Genomic DNA, 21,646 nt, shown 5'->3' on the forward strand with positions numbered 1-21,646 from the left:
GCGATGGCAACTGTAAGAGGCAGAGCCACGACCTGCCCTCAGGCCTTTCAGATGTGGGGCAGCGCAGCCCACGGCACCATCGCGAGCCTCAGCGCTGGCTGACAGAAGCAGACGAGTTCCGAATGGAAGCAGCTCAGCAACGCAGCACCTCACCCAGAGCCCGGCGTTACCAGAAGCGGGGGCGGGGCCAGACCGGGGCGCGCAGCTGGGTGGGTGGGCGGGGCTTCGGCGCAGGGGGCGGGGCGCGGCCGCCTCGCGCTCCTCACTTTGGCGCCAACTGCTCAGAGTTGGGGATCGGGTTTGTGGACGTCTTGGCTGCGGACGTGCGCTGCGTCCGCTGCCATTGGCTGCCGCCTCTGGAAGCTCCGCCCCCTCGGCGCCCGGCCTGTAGGACCAGCGGCGGCGGCGGCCTGTGGGTCGTCGCGGGTTGTGGCTCACTGGTGGGTGCGGGCTTTTTTTTTTCTCTTTTCTTTTCCCATTTACTCTCTTCTCTCAGTGCTGCGGGGTACCTCTCTCTTCTTTCACGTTCGGCTTGATTTCGGCCAGCTGGAGCTGCTCCGCTGCTCCTTAGCGCAGCCCGCCCGAGGTGTGCTGCTCCTGGAGGCCCTCCCTGCCCCGAGCGCTGTGTGCGCCCCGTGACGGGGCTCGGCCTGGCGGGCGGGAGGCGGCGGTAGGGCTAGGCGAGGCCGAAGGGCTGTGGCTGCTCCCGGCGGCAGGGCCGGGGCCTGCCCTGCCGCGCCGCGCTGCTGCCATGGGGTACCCGTGCCCTGTGAGTGAGTTTCGGGGCTCGGCTGGAAGGCACGGAGCTGCACCTCGGTTTGGTTTGTGCGTGTTGAGCAGCAGGAGGGAAATTCGAGTTACGCAGTGGTATGACTAGCTGGGGAAGGAATACGGTCAGACCTGTTAGCAGGACGTCCACATGACGAAGTTTCTTTGTAGGGTGTTTATTCAGTGTACGAAAACGAAGATACTGCTGAAGGCCTTACCCCGAAAGTCAGAATGGTTCTTTATGGGGTAGGTAACTTCTTGTTTTCACTCCTGATCACATTCTAAGCTTGTTAACCTTGATGTAAGAGTTTTGACAGTTTCTTTTTGTCTTTTGTTGAAGACCAAATATCTCAGATGTAAATGTTGCTCTTCTATATGCTTCTGTTTTGCAACGATGTTCTTAAATTGTTGGTTAATCGATTATCTTTCCTCTTTTTGTTCGTAGATGGGGAAGCCGTAGGGAGTTTGTATCATGGCAGCAGATGAGGATGGACTGGGACTGTTTAATACCCGCTGTGCTGGTAAGATGAGTTTGCGCCATGTTCTGTTTGGCAGTGAAATAACACATGGAGTATTATAGAAATACATAGGTCTGAAAGGTACTTAATAAAAACAAAATGAAAATAACGTAAGCTGGGACAAACGCTGGTAAGCTGTAGTTACTTAGCATGACACAATCTCATTGTGAGCCACATCGTGTCATTGAGTGGTGAGATGCTGGAACAGGCTGCCCAGAGAGGTTGTAGATGCAACGTCCCTGGAGGTGTTCAAGGCCAGATTGGATGGAGCCCCGGCAGCCTCATCTGGTATTAAATATGGAGACTGGTGGCTCTGCATGTGGCAGGGGGGTTGATATTTATGATCCTTGAGGTCCATTCCAACCCTGGCCATTCTGTGATCACATCAGTAACATTGCATTTGCCACCGTAACTTATTCATTTGTATTTTGGGTTTCTAATACGTTGCCAAAGTGTCTGCAGCAGGCCTCTCACCTTTAATTTATAGCATGTGATTTAACCTTCCTCATCTCTGCATTTGGATAAGTCGAGAGTTTGGTCCTCTGCTTTTTGTTCTTACAGACACATGCTGTGACTTCAGATCTAGTACAAACAGTCAGGGTGCTCCAGTGTTGTGTCCAGCTGAGCAGTTTGTTGATCTGATGCATTTGTGAGATTTCCAGCCTCAGAAAATTGGTGGATATTGTTATATTTCTTAAAAGTAATAATATTTGTTGCAGTACTGGAAAGATTCTCATGTAGGAGATGAGAGTAATAAAGAGGCACTGGAAAAAGATATGAGAAGAGTCTGGAGAAATCTAGATCAAAACAATTTTGCAGAACCAGTTAGAATGGGAATAGATGACAAAATTAAAATCTGAATTATGACACAGACTGTTGAAATGCTTCCTGTTACTTGGTGAGAATTATTTCTTTTAACAGTAGTGGTTTTGTGATTCGAAATCTTTATCTTTGATCTGTATAACTTCTGGATTCAGTGTATTCCAGAAAAGTGTTTCCAATTCAGACTAAGTCAGCATTGCCAGTTGTTAATGTCAAATTGTACTTAAAGCCATAAAATTTGATTCTTGGACAGGTCTTGTGAGATTTAGGAATTGATCACAGAACTTTATTTGCTCCCAGATGACTAAAGACTGTTTCTCCATATAAACTACTACTACTATCCTGCAGTGTTCTAGGGTCATGGCTATATGTAGAAAGTTAGAAGTTGGAGTTTTTAAAAGTTTACTTTGTTGCTCTTTTTTCTTCTTACTTTAGCTGAAGCATCCCCCTTTAAGGAAGGTGATGAGAGCTCAGTGGATATTTATGATGGTTTGGACAGTGGCTTGACAGCTCCTGGTAGGTTGAATGAATCTTGTTAATTGGGTTTAAGTATTATAGTCTGTTGCTTTTTAGGCTGGTTTCCAGCAAGACAACATTTAGCTTTAAATTTACATTTAGCTGGGCTGACATGTGCTTCAGTGACCTACTTACATAAATTCAAAGCATACACATTGAACACATGTGTACAATGTATACACATGTGTAAATACAGCTGAGAATTCTGAAGTATTTTAACTAACTGATTATAGTACAGTTTTCATGCAGTGCTGGTTATTTTAAGAGACTCATGAAAGGGTGTAGAGAAACTTCAGCTCTTCTGTCTGTGCCTCACTATTAGACATTTTGTCTTGGAAAACACACCTTTCTTTTGTGTTTCTAAAATAGCTTCAGGACCAGAACCAACAGTCACTGATTAGTAAATCACCAGTGAGAGCTGCAAAACATACTTTGTGTGATACATTGCATTCTGTAGGTCCTTTTAATCTGTAATGCTCAGAGTAATTTCACATGCTAATGTAAGTTATTCTCCTCTTTTAACTTCTTTTAAGGTAAGAAAGAAACAAAATTTCAATATGTTCCTTTTTTTGGATTTTTATAAGGCAGTTTAAATACTAGAAACTGCATTTCATTAAACAAGTGTTTATCTATTATCCTTACATCTCTGAGTGCATTGAATGTTTATGGAAGCACTGTACTGCATCCTACAGGTGTAAAACATTCATACATCTTTTTCTCTCTTTCCATTTTGTATTTTATTCTTAGAAGTTCTCTTAATCTATAAATTTTCTAACACAATGTTTTTAAGTTGAACTTTAGATTTCTTTGTTCTCTTTTATATTGATGTAAATTGGATGATGTATTTCCAATAAAAACTAGTACAAAAGTCGAAGTCCGAAGTGGGGATTTCTTCAGATAAGGTCATTTTCTTCGCTGTGACACAACGCAGTCTACGTAGAACTTGGTTTTTTTCTTTGTGATATATGTTTTTCTTTCTACAGACAACTCTGCTCCAAATTCAACACCAGCTGGCAACAGTTTAAACTTATTTGATGAGATATTAATTGAAGAAGGAACTGCAAAGGAAGCATCTTACAATGAGGTGTGAATTAATGTAACAAAAAATAATTTGTTTTTTTTTTAATCTTGCACTAAATGTTTGCTAGTGTGCTTACATTATTGGGAAGATAGGAAAACTGCTTTTAAATAAAGGAATGAAAAGTTGTGTTTGTTTATAAGCTGTTAGTCAACAGGTTTATCAGAATCAGTAAATCTTTCACTCTCTATGGCATAGGCTGTTCTCACTTAGCATCTTTTTGCACGCAATTGTATCAGTAGAGGAAATATTTGTTTCTAGTTAAGTACCTGTTCAACTCTCTGTGCAAGGATGGTCTTGACATTTCCTGTAAGAAGTTTTACCTAGCTAATGTAGATAGGGTGTGAATTGATCTCATGTGTCCTTGAGTCTAAGAACAACTATGCAGTAGGTAACTGCTTGTAGCAAATCAGAAGACATACTCATGTAACATCATATAATTAATATTAATATAATTTCAGTGGTGAGTGGAGACAGGACAAGGGGAAACGGCTGGAAACTGCAGCATAGGAAGTTCCGCACAAACATGCGCAAGAACTTCTTTACAGTGAGGGTGACGGAGCACTGGAACAGGCTGCCCAGGGAGGTGGTGGAGTCTCCTTCTCTGGAGATGTTCAAGACCTGCCTGGATGCCTACCTGTGCGACCTACTGTAGGGAACCTGCTTTGGCAGGGGGGTTGGACTTGATGATCTCAGGAGGTCCCTTCCAACCCCTACAATTCTGTGATTCTGTGATATGCAAGTTTATAAGTATATATGCATGTAAGTATATATGCAGTCTAAATATAAACTTAAGATTCAGAGTAAAGACATCCACAGATAAAATACACTGGAGAAGAAGCAGGAACAAAACGCCCAGTAGTCCACTAAATGATGAAAATGTCATAAGTTTGAAACCAATTCATTGTCAAAAACTACAAATAAGGAAGTAGGCGTCCAATTTTAATGAAAATCTCATACTACGTGTGTATTTAATTTTGTGATCTCAACAAGAGCAGGTTTTTTTTGCAGTCTATTTCAGTCTAAGTTTGATTTTTAGATAATTTTCTGTCATGATTACGACTTTCCTTAACTATTTTTTATTCTGTAAAATCTGATAAAGTTTCTGTCTGTAAGGCTTTTGAGAACTGCTTGCTTTACACAGTTTTGTCTTTACTTTCACAATTGTATGGCTTCCTATTATGGTCTGGCATGTGACAATTGGGCAAGCACACACAGATTTCCTCTTACGTGAATGTCTGTGAATTTTATGCCTTTGGAGTGTACTGAAGCTTTTTTGTTTTAATACTGGCATTAGAGTTGTAGTTTTGGAAAAACAGAGCTTTGATATATAAATTGTGGTGTTAACAAACTAATAATCTAGAAGAGTAACTTTTTTTGTAATTATGTTAGCTTCTGTACTGTGAATTCTTCTCTTTGACAGCTGCAGGCAGAGTATGGAAAATGTCAACAGCAAATTAAAGAGCTGATGAAGAAATTGAAGGAAATACAGGCACAGGTACAGTAGATCCAAGGGCAGTATTGTCAAGATTTACGTAAAGCAAGCTGAACGTTGCCTTGAGAGAGTTAATTTTGTATTCTTTCCATAACTTTTATATAATAACAATTAAATTGGTGATCTGTAGTGCACATCTGTAAACTCTAAGACAGTGATTAGGACCAAATCAACAGGTAATTTTGCTTGTTTTACGGTGATGTGTATTGTAACACTTGAATTCTTAAAAATGCTGTCTTCTATCTCTGATTAAAAAATAAGCATGTCCAACAAATACTTAAAAAAAAAAAAAATTCTTTGGTTTATTGAAATCTACCTGTAATGCAGTAGGGAGGTTTCAAAGTACACAAGCTGTGAGAACTGAAAGAAGATAGCTGTATCAACAAAATGCCATTTTGATAAGGCTGAACTACTCTTCACATTGAGCTAGCATATGTGCTGTGCCATCCCATATAATTAGATTATCTTAGGCAATTCTGCATCTTGCTCTACTGTGTGTTACAGATAAGTTGAAAAGATTCTAAGCTTTAAATGGTAACCAATTCCTGCTGTCATACTTTTGAATTGTTTTCTACAAAATTTGTCTGTTCTTCTGAGCGGGCCTAGCTGAGAGCAGTTATTAAAAGAAGCTGTCTCTAGAATTGTCAAATAGGATTCTAGAATGCTCCATCTAAAAATACTAGAATGTTAGGGTGCTCAAAATTGTATTAGGTATATTCTGTCTTTATCTGAAAGAGCTTAATGCCACATTCGAATGTGACTGTGAAAGCAACAAGTAGAGTGAAAGAATGAAGCAAAAAAGAGGATTGTAGTCTTCTAGCTTTATGTTTCTTATTTGCTTGTTTGGTTTTTTGGTTTTTCTTTTTGGGTTGTTTTTTTTGTTTTGTTTTTTGCATATTTCAGTTTTAATAATTTGTGTGCTTACAACACTGCAAGTAATTACCAAGCACATAGGCAGAAATGTGAGTGATATTTTGTTGTCGTTGCAGTTTCTTAACAGTTAATAATAATAATAATAATAATAATAACACTCTTATGTGGGTCTCAGCAATTCTGACTTCTCCAAAACATTTTTTCATGTGTTCTACCATCAATTTACACATAAGACAGGACTTTTTTTTTAACAGTTGTCTTGTGGTATGCTTTGTTACATGTTTGGTTTCCCAGGCTAACTCTCATGTTCTCCTTTTTCCCTACTCCTTTTGCTATTTAAAAATAGAATATCATTCTACAGAATGAAAACCAAGCTCTTAAAAAAAATATTTCAGCACTTATCAAAACAGCAAGAGTGGAAATTAACCGTAAGGATGAAGAAATCAGTAATCTCCATCAAAGGTACAGCTAGACAGTGGAACTTTAAGTGTGTTTGTTGTCTGATCATGTACTTGTTATAAACCTTTTATGTATTTCAAGTGAAGTAATTACAAAGTAAATAATTTGGTAGTTTATGTGTGGGTTTTTTTGTTTTTTTTTTTCTTTTTTTTTTTTTTTGCTGGATGAACTCTTTGATTTGTAATATAGAGAACAAAATACAAAGGGTGACCACTTTTCCTTTTTTGTTTTGTTTAGTCACCCATTCCAGTTGGGTTTTCTAACCGCCTAGCATGTTTCATTGCAGGTATTTTGTATTTTTTAGCTTTGAAACTACTGTATTTTTACAGTCACAGGCAGATGAATTCCATGAAATTTTTCAAGTAGTAAATGGACAAATAAGGAGAATATATGTGAAAATATTCTCTCCAGTGGTGAAAGATAGTAGTTAGAAGGTTTTTGGTAATTTCTACTAGACTTAACACAAGAAAAATGCTTGGATACTGACATTCGCCACATGTGAATCCAGATGTAATGGCAAAATCTTGTTAGTATAATATAAAATTAAACAGAAATGTAGGAATGGGTTTTGGATTACAACTGCAATTCTCTCTGAAGCTCAGTTCTCATCACACAATTGCATATTCTTGTAATATAGTCATATTGCAGAATACTGGTTGTTACATATTTAAATTTACTGTTTTGTTCCAGAGCAGTGTGTAGTTTCAAAAAGCAAAACCAATTCTGTTTTGTTTTGAAACTGAAGAACTGATTGCTTACAATTGGGCACTGGAATCAAGATATAATTTCAGGCCAAAACAGAATGCCTGTGTATAGTAACTACTTCGTCACTGTGGTTCTGTGATCCTTAACTAAAAACAGAGGCCATGGTATTTGGAGGTTGCTGCTATCATTTTTTGTTATGACTTCTCTTTATTTCCACACGGATTAGACACAATCGTTCTTATGAGACAGTGGAGGGTATTAAAGAAAGTTGACGTCGTCTTTAATTATATAATTGTGATGGAGTGCTTTGTTGAATATAACAGAAATGTCGTCTTTTTTTTTTTTTTTTGATGGTGAGGTAGCTTTTATGAGTACTTTGAGTAATGAGTAGGAGTTCAGATTATATATACAGACTGCATGTGCCTTTTTCTATTTCACTTCTTTATTTCTTTTCTTTTTATTATGATGACCTTGGAGCAGTAATACCTGGCCTTGATGAGGCTCAATTATTGTCATTTATTAGTTTTCTACAGCTTGCATGAAGTTCCAACTTCAGTAACTTGTTTGCTTATTGAGTGGAGTAAGCACAAGTCACTATTATTTTGGCTGTCATTTTATGCAGCAGTAAACTGTTGAATTGCATTTTTTTTATCATGAATATTGTGAACAGTGCGTATGTGGATTTTAAAAGAACAAAAAAAGTCCTAACAGAAGGCTTTCTTGCTGGACAATGAAATACTACTTTAAATTACTGAAGCATTATTTCAGAACAAATATGGTATTTTTCCACAGATCTTGCTTTTTCTTTACGTTAATTTAGTGTGGAAAATATGTATACAAAATATATTATTTTACTGTGTGCTAGGGATAAAGTAGAAGTCTAATAACTTCATATGTTTTCTTCAACTTGAAGCTGGAAGAAAGGTTGACAAGTTTGTAGAAAGAGGTGGATTCGTTATAGTTTGACTTCAGTTATTTTTAAATAAATTTCAAAACTAACATGAGGATTTGTTTTCTCTGTATACATAGGCTATCAGAATTTCCCAGTCATCGAAGTGGCTTCACCAGGGCAAATCTTCCTGGATCAACTAACGGAAGGTGCTCTGAGATGTGTAAGACAAAAGATTACAAATTCAGATCTTCTGACTTAGGTGACAGTACAAAGATGGATCATAGAATGAAAAATGACTCTTCAAAGGATATGTACCACAGTTATTCATCTCACAGTGTGGAGAACGTGAAGTCTAGCTCTGATAAAAGAAACACTCCATATATACTGCGCTACCCTCCTGAAGAGCTCTGTGGTGACAGTAATCATATATGTCCATCAAACCATGATCATAGTTCTAACAAGGATAATAAAAAGGAAAAAAAGGAAACAAAAAGTGATGAACAGCACAGTAGGGGAAATGTCAACAAATACAAAAGAGAAGTACATCAAAGTACTGGTAACAGTGGTATTTGTAGTAATACCAGTAGTGAAGAAGGGAATTCAGATCCTCATCAGAAGCTGAGAGCCCACTCAGAAAAGACTAGTAAAAATGAGTTGCAGCAAAATAATCAGAGCATAAAAGTCAAATGCAGCCCATCCACAGAAAGAAAAGTAGAAAAGAGTGTTTCTTCCTGGGATAAACAAACTACTGATAAAGACAGATGTCAAGCAAGAGGAGAATTGTATGCAGGTGAGAGATCACTGAACGTAATGAAGAAAGACATTAAAATGCATGATAAAGGTGAAAAGAACCCTAGCCAAAAAATTAAACCAAATGATAAACTACAGGAGCAATCAAGGAGGTCTGGTAGAGGGAATAGTCCATATTCAAAGAATGAACATTCAAAGACTCTTCATGAGTCACGTAAATGCCATGTGGAAGAGTCCAGAACAGGAAGAGACATCAACTGCAAGAGAGACAGAGGAGCAAATGATCATAGTTCTCGAGAAGGAAGGTCTTCACCTTCTAATTCCAGCAGCAGAGAGCATAAATATGCACGCTTTAAGGAAAACAGTAGTAGGTATGAGTGGGAAACAGCACATTCCAAATCAGAGAAGCACAGAACTGAAGAAAAAAGGAAAAGGGAAAGAGAAAATCAAGATGAAAATAGACATTCTAGAAGTGAAAGAAAAGCTACAAAAGAGGTTTCTCACCAACCTTCAAAAAAATCTAAGAGAGATACAGATATAAAAAGTGAGAGAAACAAGTCCTGTAGGTCAGAAGAAACAGCCAGAGTTACAGATAGTTTAAAAGACCATAAATTTCCCCAAACTAAAAATCACTCTGTGATGAAAAGCAAAGACTTGAAACTCAGCTTTATGGAAAAGCTGAATTTAACTCTTTCTCCTGCAAAAAAGCAGTGTCTTTTGCCAGCTGATGGACTTAAAGCACCTTCCCAAATGGCTACGGATGAGGGAACTACAGAGTTTACTCTGCATGCAGATGTGGTAGATTCTGCCCACCCTGTTAACTGTGGTGCTGCAGTGCAAATGAATTTAACGCTACAAGTTCCAGATGTTGCAACTAAAATCAGTGTGGAACCAACACTTCCTGTTTCTGTCAATTCTGAAAGTGAAGCCTTGAAAGTAGCAGCAGCAGATCCAGCTCAGTCTGAAGCACTGTCAGCAGTGACAACCTGTGAAGTGAACTCAAAAACCTTACAAGAGCCAGTAGTGGGGTACATACCCTCCCAAGCCTTGCTGGGAACAGCAAAGGTACTGATTCCTGATGAGATGCCAACTGAAACTTTGTCATCATCAGCAGCAGCAGAGGCTTGTGATCCAATTGAATTAGAAGCCTCAGCAATGTCTGTAACAGATCTGAATCACCCTGAAGCTTCCTCTCAGGAGGTGGCAGGAAGCATGGCACAATATGAAAACTTGCCTATGACAGTACATGTGATGCACAATGATAATGTGCTAGCAGCAGAAATGGGACAATCTAAAATGCACAGTGAAAATATGGGAACACTTCCTGAGTCAGCAGTGGAGAAGGAAGAGGAAAATGAAATATGGCTAACTGCTGACACAAAAAACTCTTCAGACCACCAGGACTCTCAAAACCTTGTCTTATGTAACCTGGAAGCCAAAAGTTCTGGTGACTTGGAATCATGTGTTGCTGCAGGTGATACTAATGAAACAAAACAAGAATCTTCAGTGGATGTAGTGAAAGACAGTGATCATTTGACTGTAGAAAATCTTGAGCATCCTGTTGAGGAAAAAGAAGTCTGTGGAATTAGTATGAATGCGTCTCAGTCACCTGACAAAACTGTATTAAACAATAAAGATGTACCATTGGTTGACCAGAATGCATGTGATATGGAGCCGGACTTAACTGATATTGGTACAACTGCATCTTCATCTATAAGCAATGACATGTATCCTGGAACTAAAGAGGGAGAACCTAACCCAGTACCTGTTGATGATGACAGTTCAATACTGAGCATTGATCTCAATCACTTGAGGCATATTCCAAAGGCTATCAGCCCACTGAACAGTCCAATACGCCCTTTGGCAAAAGCACTTAAGATGGAAAGTCCCTGCAAAGGTCTCGTGAAGAGTTATAACAAAGGTATTCATAAGTTCTAATTTGTTTTAGAAATAGAGACTTAGAAGATGCATTCATGGAAAGCAGAAATTACTTTCTTTTAACTGCTTTCTCAAAAATACAGATTGTTTCTTCTTTAGCTACGTAAATCACAACAGTCTTCTTGTTTATCACAGAACTGTTCATTGCTAACATCAAGATTGTACTGACTGAACTACGGTGCAAGCAAAATTGGAGTTAGTCACTGCTTAAAACTAAATAATAGAAATAAGAGTTAATATGCAAATGTCTAAAATGTGTGTGTATATATGTATGTCTCTTACCTATTGTTACTTCTGACTATGTGTATTAGATATTTCTGGAATTTTAGAGGCAGGAGTAAGTTAGGATCCTATTTTTTTCATGCATTTATTTCTTCTCTGAACACTGAGGAGGGTACCTAAGACTCTGTTTTTAGGAGTGTCAGCCAAGAAAAGTGTCTTGGATAAATTTCGCTGTGAATTTTTAGGTGTGTTGAGTCAGTTAATGGAAAAAAAATAGAACGCATCATAGAACACAAGAACATACCAATAATAGTAAGCTGATTCCTAAACACGATATCAGGAAGATAAAATACAGTGACAGCGCTCGAAGAGAAAATAGGCAATCCAAACTTTAAATATTTTCCTTGGCTAATTTTCAAAACTTCATGTAATGTCCTCCTGCAGCTAATAGTTTTTCTTGGAAGTTCTAACTTTGTAGAAGACGAATGGGAGAGTAGCAGTGAAGTTCTGTTTTGTGTGTTTTAAGTCATAGTGTTTGTTTGGTTTGGAGTTTGTTTTGCATATCTTAACATGGTTTACTCTCAGATTTTGTCTCCTGTATTTGAGAAAGCTACTCTTTCACATGTGGATTCCTTTAGTGATCTATGTTTTATTCTTACAGTGGTTTATATTCTTTGAACTGCCAGGGGGTACAGGGGGCAGAGCAGATTAACATGAAATAAGTGTTTTTCTCTGGTTTAACTATAAGAATCATTCCTGTCCAGAGCTTACAGCTGTATTATGAAGCAATGACTTTCACCTCTGCAGTTAAATGCCTCGTTGTCTTTGTGATCTAACTAGTGACACACCTGTCTAACGATTTACGTGTGTTAAATTGATGGGAGATCGTGGCTTTTCTTAGCCTTGAAATTCAATACTCCCATCTCTGCTATTCTGCAGGACATACATTAATAGTGTATTTTGACTGCTTTTGTTTTGTACTTTTAGTTTGTCAAAATACTTACAACTTGGTTAGTTCGAGAATACATTGATCCTTGTAAAACTGAAATGGAGGTAGTAAAGAAATATTGTTTTCCAGCTGTAGAGTCTGTGTAAACATTTTCAAACACTGTTTGAAAACATAGATTAGAAGTTTATTTTATAATGAGATGGAATTCAGGTACAGTCATGTACCAGATGAAGAGTTTGTTAGAGGTCACTAAGCAGTCTAATCTATGTGAGATTGAACGTAAGAGTTTTATTAACTAGTGTCCAGCAAGCCTGTAATTAACTGCGAATCTCATTAATCGATACAAACGCGTTTGAGTGGGTTTTTATATATACAGGAAATTAGCTTGCTTTGTAGCTAATTGTAATTACTTATTTTCCTTAACTAAATAGTGTTTGTTTTGAATTTTAAATAATTATTAAATTATTGAATCTATAAAAAATATAAAAAAATTAATGAATTTGTGAAAGAGCCTTTCCTTTCATATACTCCCTATTTTTATCATTCAGGAACCTGAAATTGAGGTTTTTCTCAACATCCCTTTAAAAAAAGAAAAATAGAAAAACCTTTTTATCCCATTGTATTTCTTTATGGTCCTGGTAATCTTAAATGCATCAACAATTGAAATAGGAGTTTACCACATATATAGTGGCTAGTATAATGGGCCTCTTTGTTCAGTAACTTAATGTATTGATGGAATTGAAGAGTTGAAGTAGCTCCTTGTCTGTAGAGGAAAAGTTAGGTGAATGCAGACATCAGCAGGGCATTTATATTGCTCCTTTTGTTTTCATAATAACATTATTAAAAGGAAATCAAATTTTAAATGTAAATCTCAATCTGTAATGATACCAGAGTTAAAATTCAGCTTGTGCAGTGTTCAAAAAAGTTGCTAAAGTAAGTGGAAAAGTTCAAAGCTAATGGAAACTTGGAGATTTTTCTCTTTTCAATGGATATGTTTGTAGGAAAGATCATGCATCTTTGGTGAAACACTGAGTCCTTATTGGCCCTTTGAAGATCAGAAAAATCCCATTCTGCTGAATGAGAACTGCCCAGACTTTCCATAGCTCAAATTTCCTGAATTGTCATCAGCAGTTTGAAACAATCCTGAACAGTCACCTTGAAGAATAGAATTCTCCTTGTTTTTCTAAAAAATCTGTTTATAATTATATTCTTTATAATTATTATCAAACTGTTTTCTTTTTATAGATTTAATTCCTGAAGGTACAGTTGTCATCTGTCCCTCAAAGAATTTGTCAAAGGAGGTAAATAAAGAAAATCAAAAGCCTATTAGCCTGTCTGATGCACGCTTAGAGATCGAGTCCCGGCTGAGTATCTCTTCAGATGAAATAGAAGAAGGAGAAATCATAAGTAGTGATGAAGATGAGGAAAAATCTAAATCAGAAGGACATTCTGAAAATCCAAAAAAGACGAGACCAAAAACTTCTTCTGAAACACGGAATTTGACCAGCAGTCCACAAAATCAAAAGAACAAAACTGTACATTGCAATGAGGATAATGGAAAATTTGTTTCTTTGAAAGGAAGTATGCAGAACAGAGAGAGACATAAAAAGCAGACTTTCAGGTCTTCAGAGGAAGTGAAGAAAAGTAAAACTGTGAGCATTACTTGTCTTGAAAAAATAGTTCAAGTTATAGTTGAACCTTCAAATGTGCAAGAAATCATGCAAATGCTAAGAGCTATACGAAAGCAGATGAGGAAAAATTATATGAAATTCAAGGTACGCTTCCCAGTTCAGCATTTTCATAGAATTATTGAATCTGCTATCATAAATTTTACATCTTTAATAAAGCACTTGAACTTTTCCAAGATGTCTACATCAGGTGAGACATTAAAATTGAATGTATGTGATATTATAGAGTCCAAACTCAAGCAAGTTAAAAAGAATGCAATAGTAGACCATCTTTTTGAACAACAAGTATCAGATATGAAAAAACGGTTATGGAAATTTGTAGAAGAACAGCTTGACTACTTATTTGAGAAGGTGAAGAGAATTATAGTAAAACAATGTGATGTGATAAAGTTGGGAAATGAGAGTGAGGAAGGGAAGCTTGAAAGAACAGGAAAACAAAACCGCAAAATCAGTCATAAAAATGATGTGCAGAGATCTAGGAAAAAGTCTCTGAAAGTCAGATCTCAAAAACCTCAAGAATTTATCCTTTCTAAGCAGTCTGTGGATTATCAGAAACCTAAGTGTCATCATGAGAAAAATAAAACAGATGCACCAAAAGCTGCTTTCACGAAATGTCTTAACTCCATTGATAACACAAGGAATTCTCAAACCAAAGTGCAACCTACTAAGGAGAATAACTTACAATGCACTATCACTCCACTGAAAGGCATAAAACATGATAAAGAAGGATTCCAGCAATTCAGAGATGCTCACAAGTCTGATCTTAGTTATGACCTCCTCACAGAACAACAAGCATCCACTCTTACGTTTAATCTTGTAAGTGATGCTCAAATGGGTGAAATTTTCAAAAGTTTGTTGCAAGGTTCTGATCTCTTGGAAAAAAGTGGTGGCAACATCGACAGACATGATTGGGAGTTCAGGACACCAGAAAAACAGTTTTCAGATAATCATAAATGCAAAACTAATACTTCTGAATTAGTGCAAAGAATTGCTCCAAAGGAGGTTCATGTAGAATCTCGATCCATAGAGGATATTAGTTGGGCTGTTGTTTCACCTATACGAGCTCCACCTTTAACTTCTAGGTTGTCTGTTGATCCGGATGTACTAGATGAAAGTTGTATGTTTGAAGTTCCTACAAGTGCAACTTCATGCAGAGAAGATGAATGCAGTTTACAAAAGAGTAAATCATTTGTTTCTTCTATCCTTCTTGAAGATTTGGCTGTTTCCTTAACTATTCCATCACCTTTGAAATCAGATGCTCACCTCAGCTTCTTAAAATCTGAGAATAATTCTGGCTCAACTCCTGAGTGTGTCCTTAGTGCGCATTACAGTGAGGATGCTCTTCTTGAAGGGGAAGATGCTACTGAACAAGACATTCATTTGGCTTTAGAATCTGATAACTCCAGCAGTAGATCAAGTTGTTCTTCATCGTGGATGAGTCGTCCTGTTATTCCTGGTTTTCAGTGTCGCTCCAGCCTGCCAATGCAAGCAGTAATCATGGAGAAATCCAATGATCATTTCATTGTAAAGATCAGGCGTGCAGTGCCAACTATCACCCCAGCATCTGATCAGATTGCTTTAGTGAAGGAGACATGGGCATCTTCAACCAAGAATGAAAAAGAAGAAATGAGAAATGGTGAAAAAGGAAGGTGCAGGCAGAGCACTATAGCAGCTACTTTGCAGGAAGCTGTCAAACCCGATCTGCTTAAGACTGATCAGTTACCTTATGTCAGCATTAGAAAAGAGCAGAATCCTGCCTTACCTCATCCTCTGAAGGAGTCTCAAAGTAGTGCTGGAAAGGAAGAAACTACCCCCTTGCTTGGACCTCATAGAAAGCCTTCAAATGTAGATAGCTGTGACACTGAAAGCCCAAGTGAAGGTTCTGAGCAGCCTCAGACACACAAATTGGAAGTATCTGAAAACACAGATGGAACAAGTGCTGGATCCCAAGCTTCTTTTTCTGTTGGTTGCAGTGTAGTGTCAGACTTAACAAATGAAAGTGTTAAAAAAACTTTGTATTTTGCTGTGGAATCTGCTGCAAATAAGAAGAGTCAGCAAGTTTCTACAGGAAACTCAGAAATCGGGAATAAAAAAGAATTGGAAGAGTGCTCTGATGCATTCATAGACTTAACAGAAGACCTTTCCAATGAGATCATAGCAGGTGAATGTAATCTTGAAGAAAAATCTGCTTTGGATACTGATGGAGGTTGTCAAATAAACATAGATGACAAAACTAGTAAAAAACGGAGAAAGGAGACTGTCGAAGAGAATTCCAACTTAAAAAGGCAACGAAAAGAAACTGAATCAGCGGATGAAGGCAGCAATGGAAGTGATGTAAAATCTGAAGGGATAAATTCAGGACAGAAACAATGTCACAGCAAGAATAATGAGTTGCAACAAAACAAAGAGTCTTCTCCTTTGTCCTCGGGGGCATCATCACCTGGTCTGTATGCCAAAAACATCATTAAAAAGAAAGGAGAAGTAGTAGTTTCCTGGACCAGGTAATAATTTCTGACTTCATCTGTTCCCTTTTACTTGTTTTGTATTTTAATCTAGGTGATACACTGGAAAGTGGGGAAAAGGATTTTTAGGTGGTATAACATAGTACTACGTGCATACTTCATAGCAGTTTAGGAGCTTCCTTCTGTCTATGCCAAATGGCTTTGTGAATATGATTTCTTCCCTTACAGTACCACTGAAAGGTACAAAAGTCTATTTTATTCTTTTTCTTAGGAATTGTCCAGCAGAAAGCAAATTTCAGAAATGAGCTTATTTCCAGTAATTCTGTTAGCAGCCTTTGGAAGAGAACAGCTTTTCATTATTTTTTTGGGTAGGTTAAATCAGATTTGCCATAAAGAGTAATGCTTCCATATATTGTAACTAATTCTTTCACTTACCTATATTTTTGTGGCCATGGTATTTTTTTGCTTTTGTATTTAAAGCTTATATGTAGATGTAGCAAGGCCTACTTTATTCACTGCAATTTTTGGTTCCCCTGCCCATTTCCTTGCTGTTCCAAAAATTGCACCCAACCTCTGCAAGAATGGAAGTCTTTGATGTTCCTACAAGGCCTGGAAGCATTGGTAACTGGAGAAAGGAGAAGGATTTCTCCCCTACCAAAGGCATGAGAGCAAACTGTTCTGCTTGGGAGTCTGTACTCCTCCATCTGCAGAAATGTACCAGTCAATTGTTCAGCCCATGTACTGTTTGGAAACGCATGCTGTGTGTGCTAGTTACCACGCAGTTAATGGCATGTGCGTGACAAATGAGGTGGCTGTGTAAGGTGGAGATATGTGCAATGTTATTGTGTGGGAACATAAAATAAATCTTTGAGAAGCTATCTTTAGCAGATTTTTATGTTCTTGCTGCAGCTGCATAAAATCTGTGCTTTGTGTGGAGGCTCTTAAAACATTCATATACATAGTTTTCTAAACTAAAGTTCGGATACAAAAGAGGTTTTTATGTAGGATTTAAAAAAAAAAAACAACTCCTTCTGGGAAAAAGAAAAAGACTATGAAAGCTATTTGGACTTTTTTTTTTTTTAACATGCAAAACAATGAAATAGGATAATATTGTGGAAGGTTTTCCTTATGGATATGAACAGGGTTTTTCTGTCTCAGTCTTTGTCCATCAAACAATGCCTAAAAAAAAAGAAAGAAAGAAAGAAAAATAAATATTTAAATAAAGAATTATTATATTGGGTTTTCATTCTGTGGAATGAAAGAAATTAAATGTAGCTTATTGAATTATTGTAATCAAAGATTCATTGTGACCGTGATACAGGGGAAGCGTCTGTATACATTTTACAAATATCTAAACAAATTAACAGAAGAAACAGCAAATCAGTGACATGTTTATTAATAGTCTCCAGGTCCTTTCTTTTCCTCATTTGAACTGTAGATAGGCTCTGAGTGTGTTTGTTACATTAGGCTACTTATGGAAGTGAGATATATCTCTATTTAATCTCTGAACTTCAGTGGGCCTTTGGTAAAAGTTGCTGCCTAGACATGTGAACTGAGGAAAATCTGCCTCAAAATACTGATCCCTTTGGAACTTAAGAGATGCTTTCAATTGAAGCTTAAGTTTCTGCTTTAAAAGCATGAAAATTTTCATAGTGATTTTGGTTTGGGGCTAACTCTTATAATCATCCTGCTGTTCCTAACAGGATAATACAGTCTTGCTATTGATTGTACTGATTCTGTTATTATGTGTTAGAAAAGGGGAAAGTCCTCTTAACAGTTCCTCGCTCCTATTTGAATTCATGTTTTGTAGTTTGGAAGTACTTATATATACAGAAATACATACAATTATATTTTTAAATGGGCATATGCACAAATCTACCTTAAAACTTCAAAACTCCATTTTTGCTATAGAAATGACGACCGAGAGATTTTACTGGAATGTCAGAGAAAAGGACCTTCAAGTAAAACCTTTGTTTCTTTAGCCACTAGGCTGAACAAAAGCCCAAATCAGGTAGGTAATAACCATTCTGATAATTGAGAATAACTACATCAGTACTTCTATGATTGCCATTGAACTAAGAACCTAGAGAGATCTTCTGCTAATTAAGAGAGTGCTTTTTTTAACTCATGTCTATTATTGGGGAGTTCTTGAAAAAAGAATCCTAGATTCTCCTAGTTGTTGCTTTTTAAAAGTATATGTTAAAAGATTATTATGGTCCTGGAATTCATCAGCACCTTTTTGATTGCTACCTTAAAACTGCTGCATTCAGAGCAAATTTCAGTCATAACTGATTTGAAGTCTTTGTTCTTTCCCTTCTCATGGGAATGAAGCCAGTGTTCAACAAATAGTGGGTTGTAGCTCTTCTTTGGTGAACTTGGAGACAGTTTCATAATCAAAGGTGTAGGAAGAGTTCCTTGGAATACAAATCCAATTAACACAGTGGTTTTCTTAAAATTCTCCCTTTAAAATCTACTGGAAGCAAAAAAGCACAAAATAGTCTTATTTTTTAAACAAACAAAGAGAACTTTGGGGGCAGATCAGTCTGTTTGTATGGAATTCCATAACATGCCTTTTTTGTTTTCCTCTAGGTTTCAGAAAGATTCAAGCAGCTTATGAAGCTATTCAAGAAATCCAAGTGCAAGTAACTTACCACCATGCTGCTTTGTGGCTGCAGGATTTAACTGTACCAGCAGTGATGGACTGCAATCACTGTGTTTGTGTGTTATACGTAGGAGGAGGTATCCAAGTCAGCATACTAAGTCTGATAAATCTGCTGTGCTCTGAAATGTTTTGCCAGAGCAACAGAATAATACAGAGGAGTCTGGCTGGGAAGGAATGTGTGTGTACAAATGGTGTAGTATCATTTCAAGGGAGTGACATCTCATGTTGGTTATATGCATTCTATAAGTAAGGAGAAGAATGCAGTCAAGTACTTCTGCTTGTCTTGGCAGAAGTACTCTGTACGGTGATGTCAAACTGCGATTTTAAAACATAACAGTTCTTTGGAGTCGAGTTAGGTAATGCTGGAAAATGATAAACATTCTGTCTTGGTTATGTTGAAATGTGAAAACTGGTACTTTAAGAAGTTAGGCTTTTTTCTTTTAGGACAAGCCAACGTAATGATTACAATAATTCCAGAAGCTGTTTATCAGTAATTGAATTCTGATGGGAAGAAATAGGTTGTTTTTCCACTATTTTGTCAGATGCTCATTGGCGTGTTTCAAGGAGAGGAAATTTGGCCCTGAGTATAGGATTTGTCTTCAACTTTAAACGTGCTCTCTAAGCCACTTGATGTCCAACTGAAAAAGATGAATTCATTTATTAGAGGATATCCATCTGTCTCCACTGATAATGGGAGAGGTCTAGATAGTTGGCCTCGACTAGACTCCCTAACCTTTAGATTTTTTAAGTCAAATAAAATGAGTCCCAACTGCTGTGACACAGTGGAGCCAGCCATTGAGTTGGTGACTGTTTTTTCTGTTTCATCTGAACTGTGAAATAGTGACAAGTGTTCGTTTAACAAGAACGATTGTGTAGTTTAAAACATCTTGCAGATCTGCTGACATTTAAAGTGAGTTCATGCTGAGTTTGTATAGCTGAATTTTCTTTTTCTTTCAAGAAAAGCATAAAGAAATTTATCTTCTCCAAACCACATCTTGGAAAGATTCTTAAGTTAGTTTAAATTAAGCTAATGTAGGTCAATAGGCCTTCTGCAGAATGAGCACTCCATTTAGTTTCCAAAAAAAAAAAAAAAGCATTTTTTAAAAAATTAATTTAGAAACAGACCTTTGCAGTTTTACAAAATGTTACTTTACACTAATTAACCAGGAGAAAAACTTTTTTATTTTGAATCCAAGCGATCTCAAAAGCTTGTCAGTTTAGTATGTTTTGACAGCAGTGTGTGTGTCGTTACAAGTTGTTTAGTACATCAGAAATTCATGGCGTTTCATCTGAAAGGATTCTGATAACTGCCTCTGGTTTTACTAGTACATACTGGAAGTGTGTAGCTATTTCTGTGCGTATCTATATATACATTGCTGCTTTATCCCAAGTTTCTAAAAAGCTTTCCTTCCTCCCTGTAAGAAGCATTCCTGCAAGTTGCACAGGTCAGGCTTGTATTATAAATACGTCGGAGTTTGAGGTTCTCGTTGCTATTGAAGATCAGAATTGCCGTAGGCTTCATTTAGTTGGAACATCTGCTGAGATGAGCTCGACTTCATTTAAGAGCCCCACTGACACACACCACCTCTGAACTTGGATTAAATTGCTTTCTTATAGAATTCAATGAACGCTTCTTGAATCTCAGGATAATGGTTTTTGGCTCACTTCCTGAGACATAGTAAACTAGCAGGACAGACTTTTCACTCTATTCAACCATCAGATGATTCATCAGTGGGGTTGCCACTGATACCTCTGGAATATTGCAAATGTGACCTATGGAACTGATTGTCATGCTGCCGAGCAGTGGATAGTTCTGATTTTAGGCAGTGTTCTGGGAGCTCCTAGAAGGAATAACTTGAGTAGGTTGTAATGTCAGTTCTGGCAGTCTTCCATCTCGTGTGCTTGCTTCTAAAACATTTGCATTTGGTGAGCGAATGTCATCTTCTGAGCTGCATGGGCAAGACCTGGTTAGTGATTTAAGCTGAGATCAGAGCACCTGTTCATGCTTGTTCTTAAAAAAAACATTTTTTACAATTGTTTACTGATTGAAGTTTAAATTTGACTGAATTTGTTCTCAGAAAAATGCTGCTCTGCAAGCTGGCTAGTGTTTGTGGAAAAATCAGACTCGAGTATTTTTATAACCATATCTTTATAGATCAAAATGTGCACAATACTGAAGGCACTGAGGGGAATCAGCCCCGCTACATAAGTGCTTTCTCTCTGTCTCAAAAAAGCAGACAGTATTTTATTATGAAGTTGTTTATTCCTTGTTTGTGTGTATTTACTTTCTTACCTGTACAGGTTGGGGTGGGGGAGGGTTGACCTTTGATTCTGACTTGGATTTCTTTTTTTGTAAATTACGAAACTTTTTTTAATGTTCGGTCTGTTGTAAGTATTTGTACAGATTCCTACATTGTCATGTAAAATATCCTGTGTGTGTGTGTGTGTATATATATAAATATATGTAAAAAATAGAGCTTTGTTTAGCCAAAGATGATTTTTTTAACTATATGAAGCCCTGGGTTTATTTTGTATAAACTAGTTTGCTTACTGTAAAAGTAATGCAAAGAATAAAACTGTAAAGTTCACACTTATGTTCTTGTTGAATTGAAGTTGGCTCAGGGTGTTCTTGTAGCATTGTTTGTGATTTAGTTCTTTAGTAGGGATTTTGGTGCTCATATGCCAAAATTACTCTCTGTAAATCTATAGCCTCATTTGTGAAACTGCAGGCAAACAAAAACCTTTTCCAGAACTGCTGGTTATGGCGGGGTAACTACAAATACTGTGAAGCAGCACTAGAACTGACTTCTGTTAACTGAGTAACTGGTGATGTTCTGACTGAAAAACAT

The 21,646-nt window shown here is 37.4% G+C and overlaps 1 protein-coding gene across 3 annotated transcripts; it reads left to right on the forward strand.

Annotated features, from left to right (window-relative positions):
* Positions 1 to 378: 378 nt before the first annotated feature.
* Positions 379 to 21,385, forward strand: CASP8AP2 (caspase 8 associated protein 2). Of its 3 annotated transcripts, XM_042890697.1 has the most exons (11): positions 382 to 440; positions 940 to 1,014; positions 1,214 to 1,289; positions 2,544 to 2,624; positions 3,608 to 3,708; positions 5,126 to 5,200; positions 6,417 to 6,532; positions 8,264 to 10,797; positions 13,231 to 16,174; positions 18,047 to 18,146; positions 18,725 to 21,385. In XM_042890697.1, exons 3-11 carry the CDS (start codon positions 1,241 to 1,243, stop codon positions 18,779 to 18,781), a joined length of 6,057 nt encoding a protein of 2,018 aa, XP_042746631.1. In that variant the 5' UTR covers positions 382 to 440; positions 940 to 1,014; positions 1,214 to 1,240; the 3' UTR covers positions 18,782 to 21,385. The 3 variants fall into 3 exon arrangements, with proteins under 3 accessions (XP_042746641.1, XP_042746631.1, XP_042746647.1); XM_042890707.1 differs by lacking the exon at positions 940 to 1,014 and having other exon boundaries at positions 379 to 440; XM_042890713.1 differs by lacking the exons at positions 18,047 to 18,146; positions 18,725 to 21,385 and adding an exon at positions 16,407 to 16,534.
* The last annotated feature ends 261 nt before the right edge of the window (positions 21,386 to 21,646 follow it).

The sequence above is a fragment of the Lagopus leucura genome, unplaced genomic scaffold (assembly GCF_019238085.1).
Source record: "Lagopus leucura isolate 7727_CA_CO unplaced genomic scaffold, USGS_WTPT01 Super-Scaffold_73, whole genome shotgun sequence".
NCBI classification, from domain to species: domain Eukaryota; kingdom Metazoa; phylum Chordata; class Aves; order Galliformes; family Phasianidae; genus Lagopus; species Lagopus leucura.